Below are 24455 nucleotides of genomic sequence, written 5' to 3' on the forward strand. Positions count from 1 at the left end.
TTAGCAGCCTATTAACGTGAGCTCGTTCTGAGCATGCGCTCTAAACATCGCCCTCAAATATGGCGTCCAGTGAATACCTCCTATACACCAACTCATGTTTACAAACAAACCGGAGCGCCCCTAGCGGACGCCACCGGCGCCGCGCATGCGCGATGGGGGTGCGTGCAAGAAGCCCGCCGTCGCCCATAAACAAACCATTGAAATACGATGTTGTCGGCGTCGGTGTGAGTCCCCCTGCTTTTTTTCGCGTTCGAATTGTTGATTCTACGTCTTCCTGGCGATGTCTGACTACTTGAGCGGCGTCAGCGAAATTACCGAGGCTCGTTACACCGCGAAACTTCGCGTGAATAATGTGACATGTGGCGATTCATTCCGCGTGGACGCTAAAACCTGATTCGCATGATGAGATTTCACTCGCAATTTTCAGTCGCGACGCCGCTCGGGCTGCAAAAGCATGAACCGTAGCTGAGATAGTCGACGTCGGTACTGAAAATCGCAAGCAGAATCGGACCAAGTCAAATAGGCATAGCAAGTCAGTGATGGTCACTCGTAACAAGGATCAACATCTGCTTGTATTTACTGTTTACATCGAGCCTGGTTACCAACCTTCAAACTTAAGCCTTTTGAGACCTGTGCTTACTTCGTATAGACGACAAGCAGAAACGTTTGAAAGAGCAGACGACAGTTCGAACGATCAGGCGACCGTTTGAATTGAAGACGCACTGAACGTAGTCCGCAGGTGGTCCGCACAACTTGATGGTTTTCTGGCGTTCATGTTGGAATAAAACAAATAAATCTGATGACCACAATATCCGTGAATTTAACTCAAAGTGCTTCCCGCCCAAGCAATCGTTGTCCGACGGCGTCTGCTTTTCCCTTTTCACGGCACATATCCAGATTCTCGGACGAACCGAGCACGTGAAAACTGACCTTCAAACGTTTCTCGTCTCTTTTGGTATGGCCCCAGTCCCGGCGTTTTGACGAGAAGGCAGGTTTTTGGCTAGTTCCCTTCAAAACAACGCAGGAATACACGTCTGGCATGGGGACTTCTGCCCACAGCCCCAGACCGGAAGTGCGACCGACGCGCCACCACCGCGCCGTGACGTCACAGAGATGAGTTGGTGTATAGGAAGCTGTGCTAAAACAAAAGGCATCTCGCAGGCGCGTTCGTCTACGTTTTTTTTTTTTTTTTTTTGGTTATTTACTTCAAATGGTTTTATACGGGGAAGGCGTGCGCGTGCGGCGCTGCGAGCGTCGAGCTTTTGTTGACGCGCATAAAAAATCCACGGAACCCTAGCCGTAAACAGCTTCGCTGTAAAATTTAATTAGCCTCTTCCTTACTGCCATTCACGACACTCCAAAGCTTTTAAAGATTGGGTGACAACAATGCAAGTAGAGTTTGGGGTTTCGCGCGCCGTTTCATATATTGCTTAAACGTGAACAAATTCGCCAACATAGCAACTCAAAAAAAAAAAGTTGTTTCGCGTATTGGATTTTTTTTCTGGTTTTTATAGCAAGCGGCAGCATTTCTGTAAGCTGTCCAGCGCTCAGCAGTGTCCGTGCACTTCGCAATGCGAAAAGGGGGTTTTATTTTATTTGAAAGCCAATTTAAAGCTACTTTAAATCATGGTGATGCAGACGTTAGCGGGATAATATTAAATGTCACCCTACGCCATCCAACAGCCCCTCAGTCCTCGTTCTGCATACCCATAAGATGAAGCGATTATTTTATAAGCGGGTTTTAAAATAGCAGACCCAAAAGATTTGCGTGCGGAAAGAAATACCCTCGCCGTCATGAGCTCATCCACAACGCCGGTTGGGCTCGGCGTATGGGCAGTGATGACATCAATATTTTTTTTTCGTACTCAAAGGTTCCGTCTATGGCATTCTTAAACTCGTTAGTATAAAGCATACCGCACATTTTTAACCTCTGTTTCGATTTTCTGCTGTTTGTGCAGGTACATCAAGATGTCTAGTCCGTACCTGAACAACCTCATCATCGTTGGCTGCATCCTCACCTACACCAGCGTCATCCTACTGGGCATGGACTCCGGCTTCACATCCGTCACAAACTTTCCATACATCTGCGCGGTGAGAGCTCAACTTTGCCTCTATTTTTCTCTTCGTTGGTCTTCCGCGCCAAACAAACGAAGGACATCAGGGCACCTCCCACGGAAGACTGAGGTTTAATTTCGACCCCCAGGGCCGGCTCAAATATGAAAATCCCAAGTGAAGTCTGAGGCAGAGGTCGCGATCGGTGGGAACGCCCCTAAGGGCGCCTAAGTTAGTCCAGTAGCGTCTTTTGGTTTGGTTACTTTTACGCAACGTTGTTAAAACACTCAGTTGGGAAACTCATTCTGGAAGCCCGGACCGCTCGCGTCCACCAAGACCGCACTACAGGGTGTTTTTTTTTTTTTTTTTTTTCATTTAGATTTGTTTAAAAAAAGCCGTGAAAGCTAGACTTGTGCGGTTTGTGCAGGTGAGTTTTACGGCTAGGGGGACATAGTATAGGGAGATAGTCGCACCTATTAGTCGGCTAATTGAATCGAACTTGTGAATGTACTTTTTAATCATTACAAATAGGCTTATAGTTCTAATTAGGAACTTGCTGAGCATCATCGAAAACCACTAAATCAGCTGTTTTCAGACGGATATAATGCCGGGGCAGCATTTTACCGCGTTCTGAAAAAAACGCTTCATTTAGACGCGTTCCTAGATTGCGGTTTCTTATCGGAGCACATCACCGCGCCCGCGGTCCTGCTCCCCAGCGGCTGAGACGCGCAACACACGTGCGCCCTTCTTCCCCCCATTCTACGAGGCAGGCGAGGGGGTGGCTTCGCACCACGACCATTTGGGAGTAGGAGCGCGGGCGCAAAGGTCCGTTCCGATAAGAAATCAAAACCTAGAAACGCGCCTCAGCACGCTTGCCTACGTTGCACGCGAACACTAAATGTGAAATAAAAATAAGAATTACAAAGAGCTATTGTATTGGGTATTTTCACAACACGTCAATCCGCCATTTTGTTGTTAGATGTACGCGTGATGAGCGCGTCTGTGCATTACCAACTTGAGGGTGTGAAGTGGGTCATCGGAGTACTCGCCTTCTGCACGTGGCAGACTGCTCATAACAACAAAATGGCGGACGAAATGACGTCGGTGAAAACACCCTATAGCGTTTTGAAAAAACGCTAAATGTGGTGCACTCTGCATGTTGATCTCTGTTTTCACCTTATTAGGGTTGGTGAGCAGACACTAAAAGATGTTTATACACAATTTATATGTTTACACAATCATAGCCCTGGCTGCTATGTTTTTCGTTGTTTCATAGAGTGAGCAAAGCACCCTTCATACGCAAAAACACTGAAGGCCGCACCGGCCAGAAGTACTTTGTTTATAAAATGCAAAGCTATTAATATCACACTGCTCAGCATGCAATCTTCACAGCCCAGTATGTACGTGTTCATTTATTCTGAAAGCGAGCAAAGCACGGGCCGTACGAACAACCGCTAAAAATGGCAAAACGGACAGAAGCTCTTTTCTACCTACGACCGTGACTCGTGCTTATAATCTCACGCCACATATTACGGGCTCGCCTCTAAAGGCTGAACTCAGTGGAGTGGAATACGCAGTGAACTGCGTATTCGTCGGAAACTAAATTCCATGAGGCAAACTAGCAATGAACGCCGCCAAAGCCAATACATAATGACACGGCGTCAATTGCTTGAACGACTTCATGTGTACCATAGCCTCCTCTATACTCACAAAGCCTGGCAGTTCGATGCCGGAGCGATAGAGTGCCCGGTCGCAGATTTGGAGCGCGAGGATCTGGTGGCACACAGCATTTCTAGGGGAGTCTGGTATTCAGCGCGCAGCTTTTGCAGCGGCGAGGACCCGAAACATAGTTTTCAAACCCGACGAGAAAAAAAGCGGATAGCCCAAGGAACGCGAGAAGCACGAGCGGACATTCCATCGCTCGGTACAAGTGTGTTTCGGCGTCTCGCCGCAGCGGGGCGCCCTTTACATGACTTTAGTCTGCCACTCTACCTTTTCACTTTCGGCGGCCGCGTCACGTGACCATCTGCCAGGCTTTGTCAGTATAGGGGAGCCTATGTCCGTATACAAATGACGCACTTGCAATCGCTCAAAAGCCGAGTGCGCTACCAACACTGAACATCAGCAAATAGGCTGTTTGGCTGTTTACAAAATACATTTTAATGGTTCGAACGTCGTTCCAACTTTGGAGCCAGCCGGAATTCAGAGCCATTTGTTTGACTATATTCCTCGTGACCGCCCCGGCCGTGTCGGTAGTGGGGGACGCCGGGCAGACGAAGTCTAGCTCGCCTAGATCGGCGGCAAACCGACCGTGGACGGAGCTCACCCCGGGCTCCCGACCTGCATGCGCAGCTGGGAGCATGAACTCGTTTGTTTTGGAAATGTTCTGCGCCATCTACGAGGAAAAGACTAGAAATAATACCGCGGGTGAATCCCCTTTAAGGGGCCATGAAACGAATTTTGGGTTGGGATGAATGATTTTAAATTGGGACTTTACTAATCTCATATAGTTTAGTTGGCCAAAAGAAAGAGGCTAGAAAGTCAAAAGCCAGCTTTTCGTTACGAACATTTGGAAATATAGCGAACTATTTTGTACCTTCTTTCCTTCGAAAGCTCTCCGCCTTTTCACTCTGATACCTCCGCGGTTCCAAAAGCGCGTCACCGGCGCCAATCTGACGTCAGCAGAGCCCAGCTCACGCATTGGACACGAGAACTGCGTCACTCTGACGTATGCGCTCGTCAACAATCAATCCGTCGACGAATATTTGGATTCGCGTTCGTGGCCAATGAGTGCCCTGACGGAACTTATTGTCACTGTGGAATGACAAGTTCTATGGTGTGCATAAAAAGCACAGTGGAATCTAGGAGTCATCGCACCGGCGCCGAAGGAATGTCACGACCACGTGATTTCACAATTCGCATTTGAGTTGGGGATTAAAGCTAAGGAGGAAGAAGTAGGAAAATCGTTTCATGACCCTTTTAAGAACTTTAAAAGCAATTCCCACACTTGCGTTGAGTCCGACCTAGCGCGAGGGTTGCTATGGCAGCAGCTGCGTCGGCTCCAACAAAGCGGGGTAAAACCGGATTTGTTGAAACTGTCACAACTGTTGCCAGCCCTCCCACTCGGTAGGGCTCAGTGCAAACATTAGAATAGCACCCTTTCAGCGCTGTTCACACACTTGCAAATGAGTAGGACCGAGAGAGACACGACCGGTTTGTAAGCTTCTTACGACCGGATGCGCTGTGGCGGAGCAAGTCGTAAGCCGTCTCAAGAGGCTTAAAAACCGGCCTTGTCTCACTCGGTCCTACTTGTTTGCAAGTGCGTGAACGGCGCTTAAAGGGCGATGCACAGTCTTGCAACCGAGTAAGACTGAGAGAGACAAGACCGATTTTAAAGCTTCTTGCGACGGCTTAGGCCCGCTTCAGACGAGGCAACTTTTCCAGCAATTTTGAGGTTGCTGGCGGGTTGTTCTCTAGCTTTCCCTAGATCGACGCGAATTGCTGAGATCGGGTTCGGCTCGAACAAGCGAGTAACTCGGAGCAATTCGAAGACGGTTGAAGCGGCTGCAGCCAATCAGAGACGCGATATTTTCAGGTGACACCCTTGTGGTGGTGATGATGACAGCTAAAGACTTAGTTCTGGTTTGAAATGGATCGTTTTTGGAAATAAACGCCGTTCAAAGATTTAAGAACACGTTTTTAGCGCGTAGCTGTGCGTCTATATAGTGCAGAAAAAAAATCAGATTTAATGATGATAATGGCAAGTCGGAGCAATTCGGTTGCTGCGTGTGAACGCGGGCGGCCCGTGTTGCTGGTGTTGCGACGTCAAGTTGCAGGGCGAAATTGCCCCGTCTGAAGCGGGCCTTAAAAACTGCTTCGCAGCAGCTCATCTAGTTTTACACCGTTGCAAGAGGCTTAAAAAGCGGTCTTTTCTCTCTCGGTCTTACTCTGTTGCACGTGTGTGAACGGGCCTTTATGTTCCATGTTTCATCACCCTCACTGGCCCTGTCTGAAAGAGAGAAAGAGAGAGAGACGAGGTCCTTACACATGGAACTCTCCGGTTCGGCAGAGTGACCTTCGAGGGCAACCGGTTCCGAAACTGTCGGCGCACCTTCTCTTTCTCTCCAGACTTGTTCCCTTTTCCTTCGCCCCTCTTCCTAGATGTGCCAGTCTGTGTTTAGTACTCATTTAGTTTTATTATTCCCACTATATGAAAAAAACTCACTAAGGCTTTTTTTTTTTTAAAGTGCGAGGGCTTTGTGGGAAACTAGACGCTCCAAATTTCTTGGATTGTTGGACGCCGTGACGTCACCAATGGAAACCAAAATTCGTGGCCCACCATAACTGTAGCACAGTATCACGAGTGAATTAATAAATAGATAAATAAAATATTTTCTATTAGAGTATGTGCATGTACTACCTCGGACAATATCGACTGAAACAGCTCTGTATGCATCTTTGGCTTACCTGCTAGTTTTTCAAAAAGCTTAGGTCTCAGTCTTTGAACTATTACGACTTAAGAGAAATCAAAGTTTGTGAAACGTTTAGGCCTAGTACAACTTTCGATCGAGCGTTTTAGCTTATATTGTCCCGGGGGTGTTCAGGTTATAGAAATGCCATTTGGGCCCATAGCCAATTCGGCCAGTTTGGGCCCATTTTACTAAAACATTAGAATAGCACCCTGCACGGTTGCCGACAACCTACAGGAACTTCACTAAAATTGAATCGATCGAGTTTGTCGCCATAAAGGGCGAATTTCGATCGGAAAAGATGAGATAATCTACTCTTTAAAAAAAGAAAAAAGCCTTTCGTCGCTTTCTTTTTTACATTGGTTTAGGTTGGTTCATGCCCCAAGTAATAAAGTTTCTGGCTTTCCCGCCTCTTTATTTATTTGTTTCGGAATAAGGAGGTTATTTTTAGATGGCGGCTCGGCGCCTGCTGACGTCGCAGTGGTGATTGGTGGGCTTTAGGGAGGAGATCGCCTTAATCTAGTGTCTCGCTTTTATCGGGAAGCTGGATGAAACTGGGAAAAAAAAGTGCGGACACACCCTGATTAACCCGAAATCCCTCGTGATGTCATTGGTGTACATTATTTTTTTTTTTTTTACTTCAAAAACATTTAAGGCGAAGCTGGAAACTTTTTTAATCCTCTTTTTTTAATTTGGGAGTTTTACGCTTACGAGAAGGATCAAGAAAAAGTAAGGTTCCTTTTTTGTTGTTGTCGCTGTTGATATGAGAAATCCGATTACCGTGTTTTCGAGACTACTAGCGGCGTGCGCGAACCACACGAAGCTAAATGTGTTCCCGAAAGTTTCGAGGTAGTCGATCGGGGTCACGTGGTTTATGGCACACGCTTGCATTACGAGCTGCCAGAAGGTGTCGAAAGTGTTAATCGTCTGTCAACGCCTCCGCCTTTCCTGCTTTTCTTCTCGCGACGCAAAAGTGCAGCGCATGCGCACTTGCGACCAATCTTGGAGGGGGCGTCCGCCATTAAATTGAAAACGCTCCGTCTCTTCAATCTAGGCTCTTTACAGGAGGCGCTTCTCCAGCTATCATCATCATCGTTTGTGACGTAGCAATCTATGGTGCCTGAAACGCGTCCCCGACTGGTGTGTTTAGCGTACCATCCCTCCGATACATCGAAAGGTATCCCGAAGGAGCAAGAAATGACGTCACAGAAAGGGTGTCACGCTGTCGGATGCCGCGACCTTAGCGGTTGGTCTCAGAACTGCCGGCGGAAAGCGCGGGCGAACGCGAATGCCGCTGTCGTAGTTGCTATTTGCGCATCATCAACAAGGGGGGGATCGCGGGATGCTCTAGTGTCGTCGTTTTTCTGCGTCACGCATTTCTCTTAGTGAGGCTCGCGTGACTTCTTTTTTTTCGCGTTTTGTCGGCTATGAAGGGGGCGCGTGTTAACCCCACCCCGCTGCGTTCACTACGCTTCGCGGCGGCAGACTGCGGCGGCTCATTCCAAAAATGTTAACCCACTTGGCCCACCGGTAAACGCTATTTCGCGGCAGTCGAGCCTTTACCCGCCCGCGGAGTGATCAGTTTGACGATCGACGAACCCAAAGAACGCCAACCGACGAAAGGCGATGAAAGGCAAGGCTGTGGCAAGGCAAGACCACGCCTCTACGCCACGCATCTCCGCCACCGGCGGAGATGCGTGGCGTAGAGAAGTGGCGTCACTGGAGTGTCATGTTACCCCGAGTTGATGCTGAGCAGATAGCAAATGGCGTTCATGTCGTCGCGGCGTCCCAACTCATGTCTGTCGAAGCTTCCGTGGACCTCCCCACAGGAGAGCGACGTGCAGCAGAACGGGCGAATGCCATGTCCACCACCCCTGCCGTCCCACCGACAGGATCGTGACCGGCGACAGCGTAACAGATCTATCACGTGATCAGGCAGAAATCAAGGCACTTCTTTTTTGGACGCGCTAAACACACCCGTCGGAGACGCCTTCCAGGCACCATAGTTACGTCTAAAAGAGAGATCAAACAACGCAGCGAATTCCTCGGCTCCTAAGCTCGTTTCATAACGCGGCAAGCCTGGTTCACGCGTTTTCTTCGTTTCTTGTTTGTGTGTGTGCGTGCCTGCGTGCGCGTGCATGCGCGTGCGTGCGCGTGTGTGCGTGTGTGTGTGTGTGCGTGAGCGTGCATGCGCGTGCGTGCGCGTGCGCGTGTGTGTGTGTGTGTGTGTATGTGCGTGCGTGTGCACGCGTGCGTTTCGGTGCGTGTGTTTGCGAAGTGATATTTGTGGGCGTCAAATTTGAGAAAGTTTTAGGGAACCGTGTTTGCACATCCGATACGGTACGATGGGCCCTCCGGTACCAACCGCGCATGTGCGAGTTTTCTGCGGCAGCGCATGCGCAGTGCGTACCGGAGGGCCCATCGTACCTATCGGACGTGCAAAACGGTTCCCTGAAACTCTTTTATGATATATCTTTAAGACGTGACCAGCATGGTCGGGCTGAGTAAACACTTTTTAACGCTGAAGTGTCGAGGCTCTGGAATGCTGTTATATTCTTCCCCGTGCTAAAGCGTTGTAGAAAGACGTTCAGCCTTTCCACTCTCGTGAAGAAGGAAGACCAGCGGAACTATACTCGATACACTGCCGCAACGCGCACGCGCCCGATTCCCGCTTCTTCTCGTCTGACACGCCGCCGATCGTGGATACGTCTCCGGCGAACCAGAGACGGTCGCACACGGCGCACGCGACGCCAAACGGGTAATTCGCGAACTCCCTCCGGAACATCGCCGTCGCACCCGGGAACTGTTCAGCCGGCGTAGAGTACAGTCGTCGCCGGGCCTCGCGCTTGCGCTTGGCCTCCGTGGCACATTCGTCATCCGTGGCGTTGGCCCGCCGGCGCCCTTTACATCACTGGCTCTTTCTCGGCGGCGGCTTTCCAGACGAGTGATGTGCTCTTTGGCAAGGAAATCTGAACCGCTGGACGCAGTGGAAGTCGAGGCGACAGCGGCTTTGAGGCGTTTGCGGACCCGTTCGCGCTGCTGCGTACGTCGCCGCTCCTTCCGCAGCCTGTCTCCTTTCCCCGAAAGGGCGCGCGGCCGACCCATCGTGAGTCCAAACCGAAACTGATAAGAGCGTAGGAGCGTAGGAAACAGCGCGCAAAACAGATGAGGACGAAGAAACAAACGTAACGACCGGTGCGCTCGTTACGTGTGCTTCTTCGTCGTCGTCGTCTCTTTTTTGCGCTGTTTCCTACGATGAATTCCCACCCACGCGCCCAACTATCAATTCTTCTATGATAGCTGTACAGTCCCTGTATAGGCTCCCTACGGGAGCCAAAGTTGCGCGTCTGTTTTCCACGTGCCGCCGCGCTGCTATTCGCCGAGATCCGATCACGTGAGGTGCCGATCAAGTGCCGTGCAGGAAAGTAGACGTTGCACGCGCACCGCCGTACGTACCCCTGCTTTCGAGCGCGCCGCGCGTTTCGAACGCGGGGCGCCGCTATTCGCCAATTCGCCAAATTCAGTCACGTGAGGAGCAGGATCAATATGCCGTGTAGGAAAGACTGCGTTACGGTGATGAACGCGCAACTCTGGCTATACAGGAACTATATAGCCAGAACGCGCAACTCTGCCTGTACAGGAACTCAAGATAGCAGCTGGAAAGGTTGCCGCCATCTACGAGCGACGGCGGAAACCATACTGGTTGTGTGCTTTCCGCCGTCACTTATAGATGGCGGTAGCTGTCCAGGTAGGTTGGTGTTGACATACCGGACACGATCATGGAGAACCTAGAACTTAACCGCTCCGCTGTAATAAAGATGGAATATCCAGTGCTTCACTTTCGTACAACACCTAAACTGTGAATTGTGTGTAATTCTACTTTATCCGAACGAAAATAACCTTAGGAATAAATAGCTCATCAAGCTGTAAACGGGAAACCCAAACTCAAAATCCTTCCGTTTGTGAAGTTAAAGGGGTATTCGCACGAAGGAGACATCCCGGGGATCTCTCACCGCGTGCATCACGCGACAAAAACGTCGAGCTTTCGCGGTGGATGTCTGCTCGGCGGCGGAGAGAGGGAGGGACGATCGGTCGGCACAGACAATCCCGCTTTGGCGGAGCTTGTTCTCAAATATATGTTCTCCTTAAACTCTTTGCTGTCAAACGTAAAGCTCATTCAATTCTGCTAAAGTCGAAGTTTGGGCGAGTTCGTACGACACACTTCAGAAGATGAAACAACGCAAAAAAACGACGGACCGAATGAAGACGCAGACAGAGCGCTGTCTCGCCAGTTGCGAGACCAGCGCTCTGTCTGCGTCTTCCTTCATCGAGTCCGTCGTGTTTTTTTTTGTTTTTTTTTTTTTTCTAGCTTTTTTTAACTTCTGAATTGCTGAAATCATCTGCGATGGCGCCAAGTGAGGAACCGCTCAAGTGAACTGCAAACGCTGACATTCCCCCCCCCCCCCCCCCCCCCCGAACTTCGTCGAAGTGAACGACAAAGCAGAGGAAGAAATCGCGCATGCGCGGATTTCTCCCTCGTTGTTAAGACCCCTTAATACTCCAATAACGCGACTTCGTGTAGCGGTTCCACTGTCTTCTCTCACTGCTGGTTTTGTATTATCTTCAAATTGATTTCTTACTGCATTTTGCAAACCAATAAACATGTTTTCCCGAAACAACTGGCTGGACGAAGCGGTGGCCGACTCCCAGAGTCGCTTCAACTAAATTTCATTAGTTTCATTTAATTTTATTCTCGCTCAGTGGTACATGGAAAGTACATTACATGAGGGGGGACACGAAGACAAACTTGAGCAACAGGTAAATAAAAAACAGCTGATTAATTAGGAACATGGTGCATACAAATATCGACTGCAAAAAAAAATAAAAAAAATAAAACTAAACAAGAAGGAACGATAGGTGGTGGTAACTAAACAGGATAATTATGAACCATTTGGAAATGTGTCTTGCAAAGATCTCCGAATTTGTCAGGATTAGTTTCATTGACAATTATTTGTGGAACAGCATTCCTGTTATTGATGGCCAGAGCCGGATGGGAGTTCTTTAATTTATTAGTCCTCGCAAATAATGGCTTAGTTTTTAGGTTATGGTAAGGGCGCATGGAAATGTGTGATTGGCGAACTTGTAAGTAAAGTTTATCGAAAAAGGAGGTGGAAAAGATATATTTGTGGAAAATGAAAAGGCGGGGGAGATTAGTTCTTTCAGACAATCGGCACAAGTCGAGAGCAGACTTTAGTGCAACAAGTGCACAACAAGTGTATGAAACAACTCGCCTTGTTTTGAATCGATTCTCGTTTTTTAATTAGAAAAGCTTGATGAGGCCACCAATTCAAGTTAGCATAGTCCCATTTAGATCTTAGAAAAGTGTTGTAGGCAGTTAGTTTGACAGAAGATGGGGTGAGGTATAAGTCACGTTTAATATATCCCAATGATTTACAAGCACTGGCAACTATAGTATTACGATGAGTATTTATTGTTCCACACTTTTTCAAGGGGCACCGTTAGTAAGGATCGACATAGTTTCCTATTCCTCGATTACATTCGCCAAGTATTGCACCACTCTGAAGCGATATTTAAATCCTGATATAATAGCACAGAGTCATCGGGGTAAGCAATAAAACAATAAATAACTCAATCGTCCGCAAAAAAAAAAGTTTTATGGAAGATGTTAGATGAAGAGGAAGGTCATTAATATAAACGTATATAAGGAATAGACGCGGTTCCAGAACGCTTCCCTGGGGAACACCAGATATTACGGGGAGGCTCCGTGATTTGTCCTGGCCAAGATATACCGCTTGAGTCCAGTTAATTAAGAATTCATATATCCAGAGTATAATCTAAGAATGAATATTTACTTCAGAAAGCTTATAAAAACGTCGTTGGCGTGGAACAGTGTCGAATGTTATTGAAAAATCAATAAAAATGGCAACACTAGCTACAGGCGAGTGAAAGTTGTGATGCGGGTCAGTAACAAATTCGAAACGCTGGGTCTCACAAGAATAATCCCTTCTAAAGCCATGCTGATTGCTACATGTAAAACTATGTTTGACAGATAATTCATAACATGAAAGTATATGGCATGTTTCGTTATTTTGCAAAGCACACTAGTTAATGATGTGGCTTTGTAATTTGAATAGTCATTTCTGTTTCCGGATTTAAAAATGGGCTGTGCTTTCCCAAATCTCCAATCCGCGGGTAAGGTGACTAAGTCAAGAGACTTGAAGTTTTAAAAAAATAAAAAAAGGTCACAGTATATGTGCTTTGTTAGTTTAAAAACTAAAAATGTATTTCTTAGTTCGTTCGACTCAAAACATGCAAAACCATCTTCGCGATACACGCCTGTAAGATCTAGAGAGTCGGTGACACTTTTTGCATCTAAAAATGAGTTATACACCTGTTATGGATTACGACCGTTTGTGCGTTTGCTTTCTGGACCTCCCAATACCTTTGTGCAGAATGTACGGCGATTTTCCAGCTACCCCAATTATATACATTTTCGGAATCGCCGTCTATTTCCAATTCCCGTGTTCTATTTAGTATAGTGAAATTCAGAATAATTATTGTAAAATCGGCAATCGGAAATGAAGCGAAAACAAACATTCAAATTATATCCGTGTTTTTAAGTGCCGTTACGTCAGGGGAAAGCAAGCTTTCCGATCGAGTGGTCAGTTTGGAAATGGACTATGCCGAGCCTTTGTTACGTGCTGCTGCGCGGGTGCTGGAGAGAGCTTCCAAAGCATTCATTCTGACACCACAAAATTTATTGTAATCAGTTGGGAACAAGCGGGGAACAAAGTATACAGTCTAAGGAGCGAGCCCCTGCCTTTTGCTGACGTCAATTTTTTTATTGTCGTCAGTAGAGACTTTCACTTCGAAAAACACGGCGAGGACCAAATTTGTCTATTCAATAACTTCACAGAAAAAAATAATATTTTGGCCCAAATATTTTGGTTATTATTTCAGCGATGTTTGTTGGTTTGGTTAACAAATTTTAAGGCAACTATAAAGAAAACGCCGGAGTACACCTTTAATCAAAAGTGGAGAAACCGAATTGACCGAATGCCCTAACTTGTCAGGTCAAACAGGGCAACTTAGGAAAATGTGAAATGTTCAGCTTTTTCTTTTTTTTTGAGAAGAAGTTGCGATGTTGTAAACACTTTAGTCACACGTTCGGCACGAAACAAAAGCGCCACTACAAAAAACAATCGCATGGTTTGCATGGTATCATACGAGTAGTCGCCAGCCACTATTGAACCCCGAAAGCGTCGCTGGCGGCAATTGCTTCATAATATACGAAACCTGTGCTGCGCCAAGTAACACAACAACGCGCACGTGCACAGCTAAGACGAGAGCGTGCCTATACACCTTTGCAAGTGGGAAACCGCGCGCCAAGGTGAGGCGGACCTACTCTCCAGCCAGGACGTTCGCTGGTTGTCGTACAATGTTGCCAAGCGTCTCTCGCCGAAGCGTACACCACTGAGCGCAGAAAGAAATTGAAAAAATAACTATAAAACGTACACGTGTCGTCTTAGACCGCGAAAGAGCACGGATAATTAAATAAAATGCCTAAACCGGTAACAAATCGAAAAATTTCTAAAATATCTAAAGTCTCAAGGCGCTCTTCAGAATGCGCCACAAGTCGCATGGCCTTTGCATCAACGATGGCTGCGCTCGCGGCAGCTCTGGCTTCCACAACATGCTGGAACAGAGGCTGCGATCGTTATAGAGTCAGCTCCAACCCTTAAAGATGCCCCGTCCTACAATATGTGATGCTACGATTCTGTGTGGATACCTCTTCCTGCGTTCCGAGACAGTAAGTGTGCCGCTAACGTTAGCCATCGGCGATGCAGCAAACGGCACCATCTTGTTATCGCGCACCCCACTGACGTGCCCCTGGCGCACCCCAGCATGGCGGAAACGGTACGGGGCGCCAGCATCGCTCAAAATGGCAGCGCACAGAAGCCTTTCTTGCAAACGTGTATACTCTGGTAAGGGCAAAACAAAGTGTTCTGCAGAGGTCTCCATGGATACAACAGAAAAGGAACCAGAGACACCGTGACGCACGCCGCGCAAGCTGTCATGTCAAGTTCCAGGCTTTTTTTCTGAACGTTTTAAAGATCGTGTCTTCTAAAAGTGACTTCGAGATGTTGTAATTCAGTAGAAAAAATTCCTAAACACGTCATGCACGTTTTTTAAAACATGTGAAGAGTTCTCAAATGACATAAAAGCGAACTAACTTAATTGCTGCAGGGTTCAAAGCTGGGCTATTTGGTAGTGGTTAAGGATGAATGATCTAACCTAACCAGAAAGCGCAATTGCCTGGCTCCTTGTCTGCTCAAATTACACTGGCTACGTCACAGGAGCGCGCCCGCGTGGTGGCGCCTCCAAAATATCTCGTTGTCAATAGTCACACCCGGAGCAAAGCGCGAAGGGGCAAACTTCGACTGAGAGAAAAAAAAAAGTTCTTCCTAAGATAGTTCGCTCCTGCGGTGTATGGTCCCCATGTAAAACATTCCCGCGCGCAGCAATACTTGAAAAATGCCTGCTTCATTAACGCACACAGAGGCTCGTATCATACGGAAATTCTCATCAACATAAGCTGTCATTAAGGAAGTCTGACAGCTCTAATCATAAAGAATGACACAAAGATGCATTCTCGTTTACACGTTTTGCAAACAAAGGCTCCTGTGCGCGGCCCTTTCGACCGATGCCGGCCCCGCGTAACATTTCCACCGTGTTGGGGTGCGCGAGGGGCACGTTATTGGGGTACGGGTGGATAAGATGGCGGCGTCTGCTGCATCGCCGACGGCCAGCGTTGGCGACGCAATCACAGTTTCGGAACGCAGGGGGGGGGGGGGGGGGGGGGTATGTACACAATCGCGGTATCAAATATCCTAGGAGGGGCATGTTGAAAGGGGCGATGCAACCATTTTTGTACCTTGCGCAAAACCGCTGAAAACGGATCCCTAACGTAAATGAGCCGTGAAACCCACGTTCGTTTTTTACCACACGCAATCGGAGTCGCGGAAAAAATTAAAGAAAAACGAGCAGCGTTCACCCTCTCAACCCGTAGCCAGAACAAGCGGCCACGTGATCTGGAGCCGATTATATGCCGCCAATGTTGATCATAGCCACGCGCTGGGGTTGGCAAAGCACGGGACACGCGCTGATTTCCAACCATTGTTATGGTTCGGGTATTTTCGTCATTGCAGGGATTGGACACGGGCCGCTACCCGAATGCTTTTTGAGCTATTGATTATCACGAGCCCAAATCAAGTGCCCACGCAATGCTCGGGTCTAATCTATGAACCGCATTCAAATATCGTCAATAGGCGATACTACGACCGCTAAGCTATATCATGAAGTTTCGCGAAGGAGAGATTGAATGAAAACGCTCGCTTTGTCCGTAAAATTACACTGCAACAAAGGCGTTTCTTGGTCAGTGGCGTTGCGTGCGAGTATCCTCGAGTCCCACTAGTGCCAGCAAGGTCGTGTAAAATGAAGCATATTCCAGCGGAATATCGTTGCCCCCTTCCCCCCTTTTAAGGGCTGGAACTGACTTTGTAACGACCGCAGCCTCTGTTCCAGCGCGTCGTGGAAGCCAGAGCTGACGCGAGCGCAGCAATCGTTGATGCAATGAATGCGCGACTTCTGGTGCATTCTGATAAGCGCTTGGATGCTTTAGATGCTTTTCAATTTTTTCCAATATGTTGCTGGTATTCTATTGCATTGTTTGTGTTCGTTCGTGATCGAAAACAACACGTGTATATTTTAGAAATAATTGTTTAGTCTCTTTCTGCGCTCCCTGGTGCGTGCTTCGGCAAGATTCGCTTGGCAACTTTGTACGACAAGCAGCGAACGTCCTGGCTTGAAAGTAGGTCCGCCTCATCTCGGCTCAAGGTTCGAGGTTAAGCCGGGATATCACTTGCGAAGGTGCATAGCTCACACTTGTAGATAGCTCGCACCCCGTAAAGTCTTAACTTTTAATCGTGTGTTATTCGAGGACTATAGTTCGGAAGGTGGGGTGCAATACAAGTTAAATTCTGAATCGTTCTTTTTTACGTCTCATGTCCAGTGATTCCAAAGAAATCATTCCACTCCGAAGGCCCTGTCGTTCGATTATCGTCGAATCACTCGGCGAGTGATGTAGGAAAAAAAGAAACGCTAGAACATCTTGTGTCCTATTTCATTTCAGCCTTTACAGGTACCTCTGTTGGTGGATGAAAGACGCACGTATAAAAGTTGCTAAAAAATAAACACTCAGTAGTTCCTTTATCTTTCCCAAAACCGTAAAGTACATTCATCACAAAGCTTTTCTTTGAAGTTTCTTTTCTGTGTGCTCTGCGTGCTTTATTGTTCAGCGACGAACATCACTCAGTGTCTCCGTGAGCAGATAAGTAATCCGAGATCAAACGTTTTTTCTTCTTTGTTGTATGAGCTCTCTTTTGGCAATTCTTTGAGACGTCACAGAAGAAATCTCATTTTCGATATGTCTCTGCCGGAACCATCAGATTACGCGAAATGATAAAATAATATAAGCTTCAAATATAAAGGAATCCTGCCGTGGACACGCGCCTATGCTTGTGTCGGTTTCTGTGCCTTCAAAGAAGTTTCAAATCTTTGTTCTCACCAAAGTAATTATAATTCTCCCAGAAACACGTCGCAGGACCATCATTGTAAAATTGTTAGACTTCCCCCTTTTTTTATTGGGATCAAGTTCTTTTAATATCAGTCTGGATAATATAAAATATTTCAAATATATGTTATTCTATCCAATGTTTCATTTTTAATTTATTTATTTATTTATTTCAATACCTTCAAGGCCACACGGCATTACAGAAGGGAGTGGGGGAAAAACAAAAGTACAAAAAATAGAATTCAACACATATTAGTTAACATAATAGTTTTCAATGGCAGACTTGAATGCAGGAGCGTCTGTGATTGTGGCGATGGAGGTGGGCAGGTGGTTCCAGTCATTAGTAGTCCTTGGGATGAAAGAATCAAAAAAGAGCTTCGTGCGACTGAAAGGAACGTTGACTTTATGGTGATGATCATTTCGATGGGATACATACGATGGTTCAGAAAAAAGCTCTTCACTTAGATGCTGGTTGTGATGATAGATTTTGTGAAATAAGGACAAACGAGATAATTTTCTACGCAATGAAAGATTCGGAAGATGTAAAGTTAGTTTCATGGATGATACACTGGAAAAACGCGAGAAATTAGACAATATAAAACGTGCGCCACGATTTTGTACGGATTCAATTTGATTAATTAGAAATTCATGGCCTGGGTCCCACACCGAACTCGCATACTCAAGCTTGGATCTAACGAGGGTCTTGTACAGTAGTAGTTTTAATGATGAAGGAGCCCTTGAGAAGTTGCGGCGTAAGTAACCTAGCATGCGATTAGCGTTGTTAGCAATAAAATTAATGTGAGTTTGCCAGGAGAGGTCAGATGTTATATGGACACCTAGGTACTTGTACGATGTCACCTGCTCAAGAACAGAACCAATGTTGTATTGAGGAAAGTTAGTACAGGCAGCTTTCCGTGAAATTCTCATTACTTTACATTTACTGGCATTAAGGCGCATTTTCCAGACGTCACACCAGTTAGTAATGAAATTTAGGTCAGTCTGAAGAAAAGACGTATCAGTATCAGAATAGATTACACGATAAATGACACAATCATCTGCAAACAACCTTATGGATGACTGGACATTGTTAACGAGGTCATTTATGTATATGAGGAAAAGAAGGGGGCCGAGGACGGAACCTTGCGGCACACCCGAAGTAACAGGGCAGGGAAGAGAGTCTGAGTCGTTTGCAGTTACAAACTGTGTTCTGTTAGAGAGAAAATTTTCGATCCATGCAAGAATGTTAGAGTCAATGTTTAGTTTTTTTTTTAATTTTAAGCAGAGCAGTTGGTGAGGGACTAAATCAAAGGCTTTCGAAAAATCAAGAAATATGCAGTCGATTGAAAGGTTATTGTCTAGCGCAGAGAGAACATCGTTCGTGAAACAAACCAGTTGTGTTTCACATGAGAATGATTTACGAAAACCATGCTGACGATATGTGAAAAATGAGTTGGATTCAAGAAAGTTAACTAGGTTAGAATAGATGATATGCTCCAACATTTTACATGGGACACTAGTTAAAGATATAGGCCTGTAATTAAGAGGAGAGTGAGCATCACCTGATTTAAACAAAGGTACCACCTTACCCACCTTCCAATCGCTGGGCAACAAACAAAGATCTAGGGACTGCGAGAAAAGTTTAGACAGTATTACAGAAGAGAGCATTTCAGTGTTCTTCAGAAATTTAGAATTAATCCCGTCAGTTCCAGATGAAGAAGAAACTTTTAAATTTTTTATTATGCTAAGCACACCAATGCAATCAATTATAACAGGATCCATAAGTGGAAAGGCTGCAAGATTATATTCAGGGCAAGAAACAAAAGACTGTGGCATAAAAGACTGAGAAAACACATCATTTAGTAAATATGAACATTCCGACCTTGGAAGTGAGACTCCATTATCGTTGATTAGCGATATCACACTCTCTTTTTGTCCACCAATTATATTCCAAAATTTCTTAGTGTCATTTGTCAATAAGTATGGTAGGGTATCATTAAAAAATATGTTTTTGGCTTTTACCACTTCATTCTTAAAGAGGGTTGCAACATTCTGATACGCACACAACAAGTCCGGTTTATTGAACTGCTTTGCTTTGCGGAACAGTCGTTTCTTTTTATTTCGCAGGTGCTTTAAAGAAACAGTAAACCAAGGGTACCTGTTCTTGTACGGTATAATTCGTAGGGGTACGTATTTGTTTACAAGATAATTAACTTTGACTTTAAAAATAGACCAATTGGATTCTATAGTGCGATTAGAAAAATTCTGCATATATTCGTCCAGAAATTGCGCCAATTCATCATTGATGGCAGGGTAGTTAGCTTTGCTGTAATCGCGTATACGTTTAGGCATACTCTTAAGGCGATGAGAATTGCCTTCAAGTGTGAAGTGAACAAAGCAGTGGTCACTCAGGCCTGGTAAAAAACTTAGAGAATGAACGAGGTCAGGAGTAGTTGTGAGAACGAGATCCAATATGTTCGAACTTGACGCGGTGACCCTGGTAGGTTGAGTTATTAACTGAGAGAAATTAAAATCTGTGCACAAATTTATGAACTCAGATGTTTCACCGGAAAGGTCAGACGGAACAGGGCACATACCAGACCATAATATTTTCGGAAAGTTAAAATCACCTAATAAAAAAACTGGCGAGTGCGGAAATCTGACAACAAGGCTGTTTAAAACGTCATGAAGTTGTGCACAGAAAGTCAAGGAAGCGTTTGGTGGCCGATAACAGGCACAAAAGATCATGTCACGGTGATTAATGCGTACACACACGCATACCATTTCCAAGCATGATGAATGAGAGATATGATAAGAGTGCAGATTTTCTGCGACGGCTATTAATACACCTCCTCCCAATCTATTGACGCGATCAGACCGATAAATATTAAAGGTCTTCTCACACTCAAAAACTTCTTTGTTATCAATTTTGGCAGACAACCACGTTTCAGTTAGTATTATTACATCGGCGCTACACGTGTCGATTAATGCTGACAGTTCCTCTCGTTTGTTAACGACACTGCGGATATTTGAAAAAAGAAAAGGAATTTTACTAACGGGAATTACGGTGTTACGTGATAGTTACGATAATGGTACTTCATTGTCTACGACATTGCTCGAATTTTGACTTGCGTGAGCAGGTGATTCCTTGTTGGCGTATAACTCACAGACACTGTCTGATGAGGGACAATAGATGAAGCATTTTCTGTTAATGTACAACTTATTGTAGCGAATTGAAAGCTGCTGATTACTAGCTTTCCCATATTCGAGCAGTTTCTTGCGCGAGGTTCGAGTGGAAATGCAGAAGTCCTCACCAACACTAAAACCAAACGACTTCAACTTTGCCCTGGCTGCCAGAATAGAATCCCTTTCCTTTGAATTTGAAAACTTTGCAATTACCGGACGGCATTTATTGGGAAAGAACTTGCCCAACCTATGAGCGCGAGAGATCGCTTGATCAGATAGTTGCAAGTTCAAAGCAGACGAAACCACTTCAATTATTTGTTTTTCTGACTCAGCCCACGATTCTGATTGTTTGTCAGGAAAGCCGTGGAAAATTAAGTTTTCACGCCGAGATCTGTCTTCATAGTCATCTAAACGACGACTTAGAGCGACAGTTTCGTTCCGAACGGCGTCAGACACCGCACTAGCCACATAAAGGTCCGCGGAGTTGTCCGAGGCAGCAATTTTTTCTTCTACGACAGTAAGCCGATCGTTTATGCTGGTCATTTGTCTCTCAAGATTCAGCTGAATTTCTTTCACTTCATTTATTTGAGACAAGACCTCAGCGTGGTTTTTGTCCATTTTGCAATGTAGTGCCCTCAGCATCGACACTAAATCGTTAGAGCTTTTGCTGGGGTCCTCCTTAGGTGGGCCTGGATTCTGTTCGATATCACCCCCCAAAAGCAACAGTTTCACAACATAAAGGCAATCACAAATAGTAACAAGAAGAACATGTGGGCATGGCAAAAGCAGCAGGTTAACATTGTTTGTGCGCTTACAATGCAACGAAGGGATGGGACTAACCTGCACGAGGAAATACAAGAGGGTTTGACGAGTCTGCATTCCTGCCGCTTGCGAATGCCCACTGAAGTCCCAGGAAGACGGTCCGTGCTTTATAGGGTGCAGGAGTGTTGATGTCACTGACGATGAAGCCAAAGTAGCCGGGAAAGAGCACCGATGAAAATCGATGTCTTGAAACGACGAAGCCGGGCAGCAATGTTGCGGTGACGAGCCAAGGAGGGTCGGATGACTCTGCGGAGCTGACGACGTGCCATTGGACGGCAGCAGCGAGCAAGATACGCACGATGATAGCACCTGCACGAGGAAATACAAGAGGGTTTGACGAGTCTGCATTCCTGCCGCTTGCGAATGCCCACTGAAGTCCCAGGAAGACGGTCCGTGCTTTATAGGGTGCAGGAGTGTTGATGTCACTGACGATGAAGCCAAAGTAGCCGGGAAAGAGCACCGATGAAAATCGATGTCTTGAAACGACGAAGCCGGGCAGCAATGTTGCGGTGACGAGCCAAGGAGGGTCGGATGACTCTGCGGAGCTGACGACGTGCCATTGGACGGCAGCAGCGAGCAATATACGCACGATGATAGCACCTGCACGAGGAAATACAAGAGGGTTTGACGAGTCTGCATTCCTGCCGCTTGCGAATGTCCACTGAAGTCCCAGGAAGACGGTCCGTGCTTTATAGGGTGCAGGAGTGTTGATGTCACTGACGATGAAGCCAAAGTAGCCGGGAAAGAGCACCGATGAAAATCGATGTCTTGAAACGACGAAGCCGGGCAGCAATGTTGCGGTGACGAGCCAAGGAGGGTCGGATGACTCTGCGGAGCTGACGACGTGCCATTGGACGGCAGCAGCGAGCAAGATACGCACGATGATAGCACCTGCACGAGGAAATACAAGAGGGTTTGACGAGTCTGCATTCCTGCCGCTTGCGAATGCCCACTGTTCAGTACAGCTGAGCACGACAGTCACCAGAAAACAAATTACCTCTTCTTTTCTACTTCGGTACGTTGGTGATGTAGCCCGTCAATCTAGGCTGCGATACTTAGCATTAGACGTTAACCACTGCTAATAGTGTGCCGATGGTGTAGCTGCCCTGTGTCGTGCATAAAACTTGAGTATCGATATTAGTATGAGGCAAAGCGACGCTACTCACATTAAAGTTTGATTCACAGTTAGAATACCAACGTCCTACGTGATCATGAAGACACAAACTATGATTTCATATGTTCGTAAAACATTTTTTGTACTTCCATCGATGAATCAATCACATGTTATGTCGCCGTGACTCCGCGTTTCTTTGGATGTCGGTCGGTAGAAGAACTCTGGAAATTCCTCTCTGACGGTGCCCTTCCTTTCCGCAGGCGAGAGCCTGGGTCCTGATGTCTGGCTTCACGCTCGCGTTCGGCGCCATGTTCAGCAAAACGTGGCGCGTTCACGCAATCTTCACAAACATCAAGCTCAACAAAAAGGTGAGACGGTTCCTCTGTTAACCCGTTATTGACGAGAAATATCAAAGATTTCCTCAAACATTAATTTTTAAGATATTAACACTTAACAAGATCAAATAAAAGAACAGAACTGAAATAAAAACAAAATCGCAAGGTAACCTTGCAAGTTATAGCTTTGTTCACATTGGGCAACAACAGGCAAAAGTCCCAAGATGGTCTCCTTGCGTAACCTCTGTGGATACTCTAAAATTTCAATATTATCGGCGTATGCGATAACCTCAAGTAGAACGGTTACCTATCGTAAATTATTATTGGTAAGAGAAGAACACATATCAATGTTATTGAGTAAACTTGTAAGCGCAAACAAAGAAGATGAACACGAAGGAGTGGACAAGGACAAGAGCTTGTCCTTGTCCAATTCTTCGTGTTCGTCTTCTACGTTTGCGCATGCAAGTTCACTCAGTATCATGAACCCAACAAGTCTCGCTAAACATATCCCTATTTTTCGCCGTTCTTCCGCTGTCGGTCGCCGCGTATTTCCGCGAAAAACTTCTCTTTTCTCGTCAACTATTTGCGTATCTTTTCACTAGATTGCGCCGCAGTTTCGATCTTCAAGACCATTATAAGGGCTATGAACACGTTGGCAGCCGTTCTAAGTCTCACAGGAATGCCGTTTTCGAGTTCTTCCTCATGCTTTTACCACCTCGGTTTTTTGTTTAAGCTTCACAGTTTTCGGGCGCAAAATAAAAGCAATATAGGACTACTGTTAACACGGGAAATTCAAATATCGAACTAACACCCCCGAATAGATGAGGTGGTTTTTCAGGAATAAAAAGTATTCTCCGGAGGAGTAGCAAAAAAATTAAAAGAAGTGTGTGTGTGTGTGTGTGGGGGGGGGGGGGGGGGGGGGGGGGGAGGGAGCGGGGTGTTGTAAAAAGATACTGTGTTGTAAAGTGTCTTCTCTTCCGCATCTTCGGCACAGACCGGAAAGCCTGGCCCCGGAAACTTCTTTGTTTTCAAAAACACACTTGGCAGACAGCGTGTTTTTGTGGTGCCAGACGCTCGTGCAGTTTCTCACGAATCTGCACAAAGCAAAACTAATTTATGTCTCAGATGCATGGGTTGCACTGAGCGCGAACCTTCAGCAGCGTGCATTTTACACCACTGTATTTCATTTTCTCGGCAATAACATATCCGAATGACCTCCAGCATTTATCGAGATAACGACACGCTCAAACCGTGTTAAACAGTTCAATTTTCTGGTGAAATGCGATGTTCTCAAAACTAGCAAAACTGGATGTCCAAGTAATAAAGGAGTGCAGTACATTTAGCAGTCTCGCGATGATATGCGGGAGCCTAATAAAACGATAGAGCGCATCACTGACAAAGCACAGAGTTGTAAAGTGAGGGCCAAAAAAAAAAAGTGCACGTAACACCGAATGGACTACTTCCAAAACCGACGCGCCCCATCGCGGCGAAATACCACGCAGTGCACTCTGGGAACTAGTTGGCCACTCAGTTTCGGTTTCGACTGAGCAGCTTCACCTCATGCTATCACGCCGCGACCGAACGCGCTGCTTGCGTTTTCGATTATCTGACTTTTCACGAACGTACAATGCACTCATTCTCGAGCGATACAAAACTAAGACCGGGGCACTTTCCTTGGCTCCCGAAACACCGGATATTGTGCGTGCGTATGCGAACGTAGTAAGACGTGGCTTAGTCACCTCACCCTACGAGTGCATGTTTGAGCTCCATTTCAATAATCCCGTCTAGTACCACTGAACTAGAACTGAAATTTGTTCATCTGGAGC

The 24455-nt window shown here is 46.3% G+C and overlaps 1 protein-coding gene across 1 annotated transcript in view; it reads left to right on the forward strand.

Moving 5' to 3' along the window:
* LOC8034788 (gamma-aminobutyric acid type B receptor subunit 2) overlaps positions 1-24455 on the forward strand; it is a 329601-nt gene that overhangs the window by 208236 nt on the left and 96910 nt on the right. The window contains exons 10-11 of the mRNA XM_042289254.1: positions 1959-2091; positions 22555-22662. Coding sequence (XP_042145188.1) covers positions 1959-2091; positions 22555-22662 — 241 coding nt within the window. The remainder of the gene's footprint in view (positions 1-1958; positions 2092-22554; positions 22663-24455) is intronic.

This window comes from Ixodes scapularis, unplaced genomic scaffold (genome assembly GCF_016920785.2).
Source record: "Ixodes scapularis isolate PalLabHiFi unplaced genomic scaffold, ASM1692078v2 PGA_scaffold12__126_contigs__length_90152505, whole genome shotgun sequence".
NCBI classification, from domain to species: Eukaryota; Metazoa; Arthropoda; class Arachnida; order Ixodida; family Ixodidae; genus Ixodes; species Ixodes scapularis.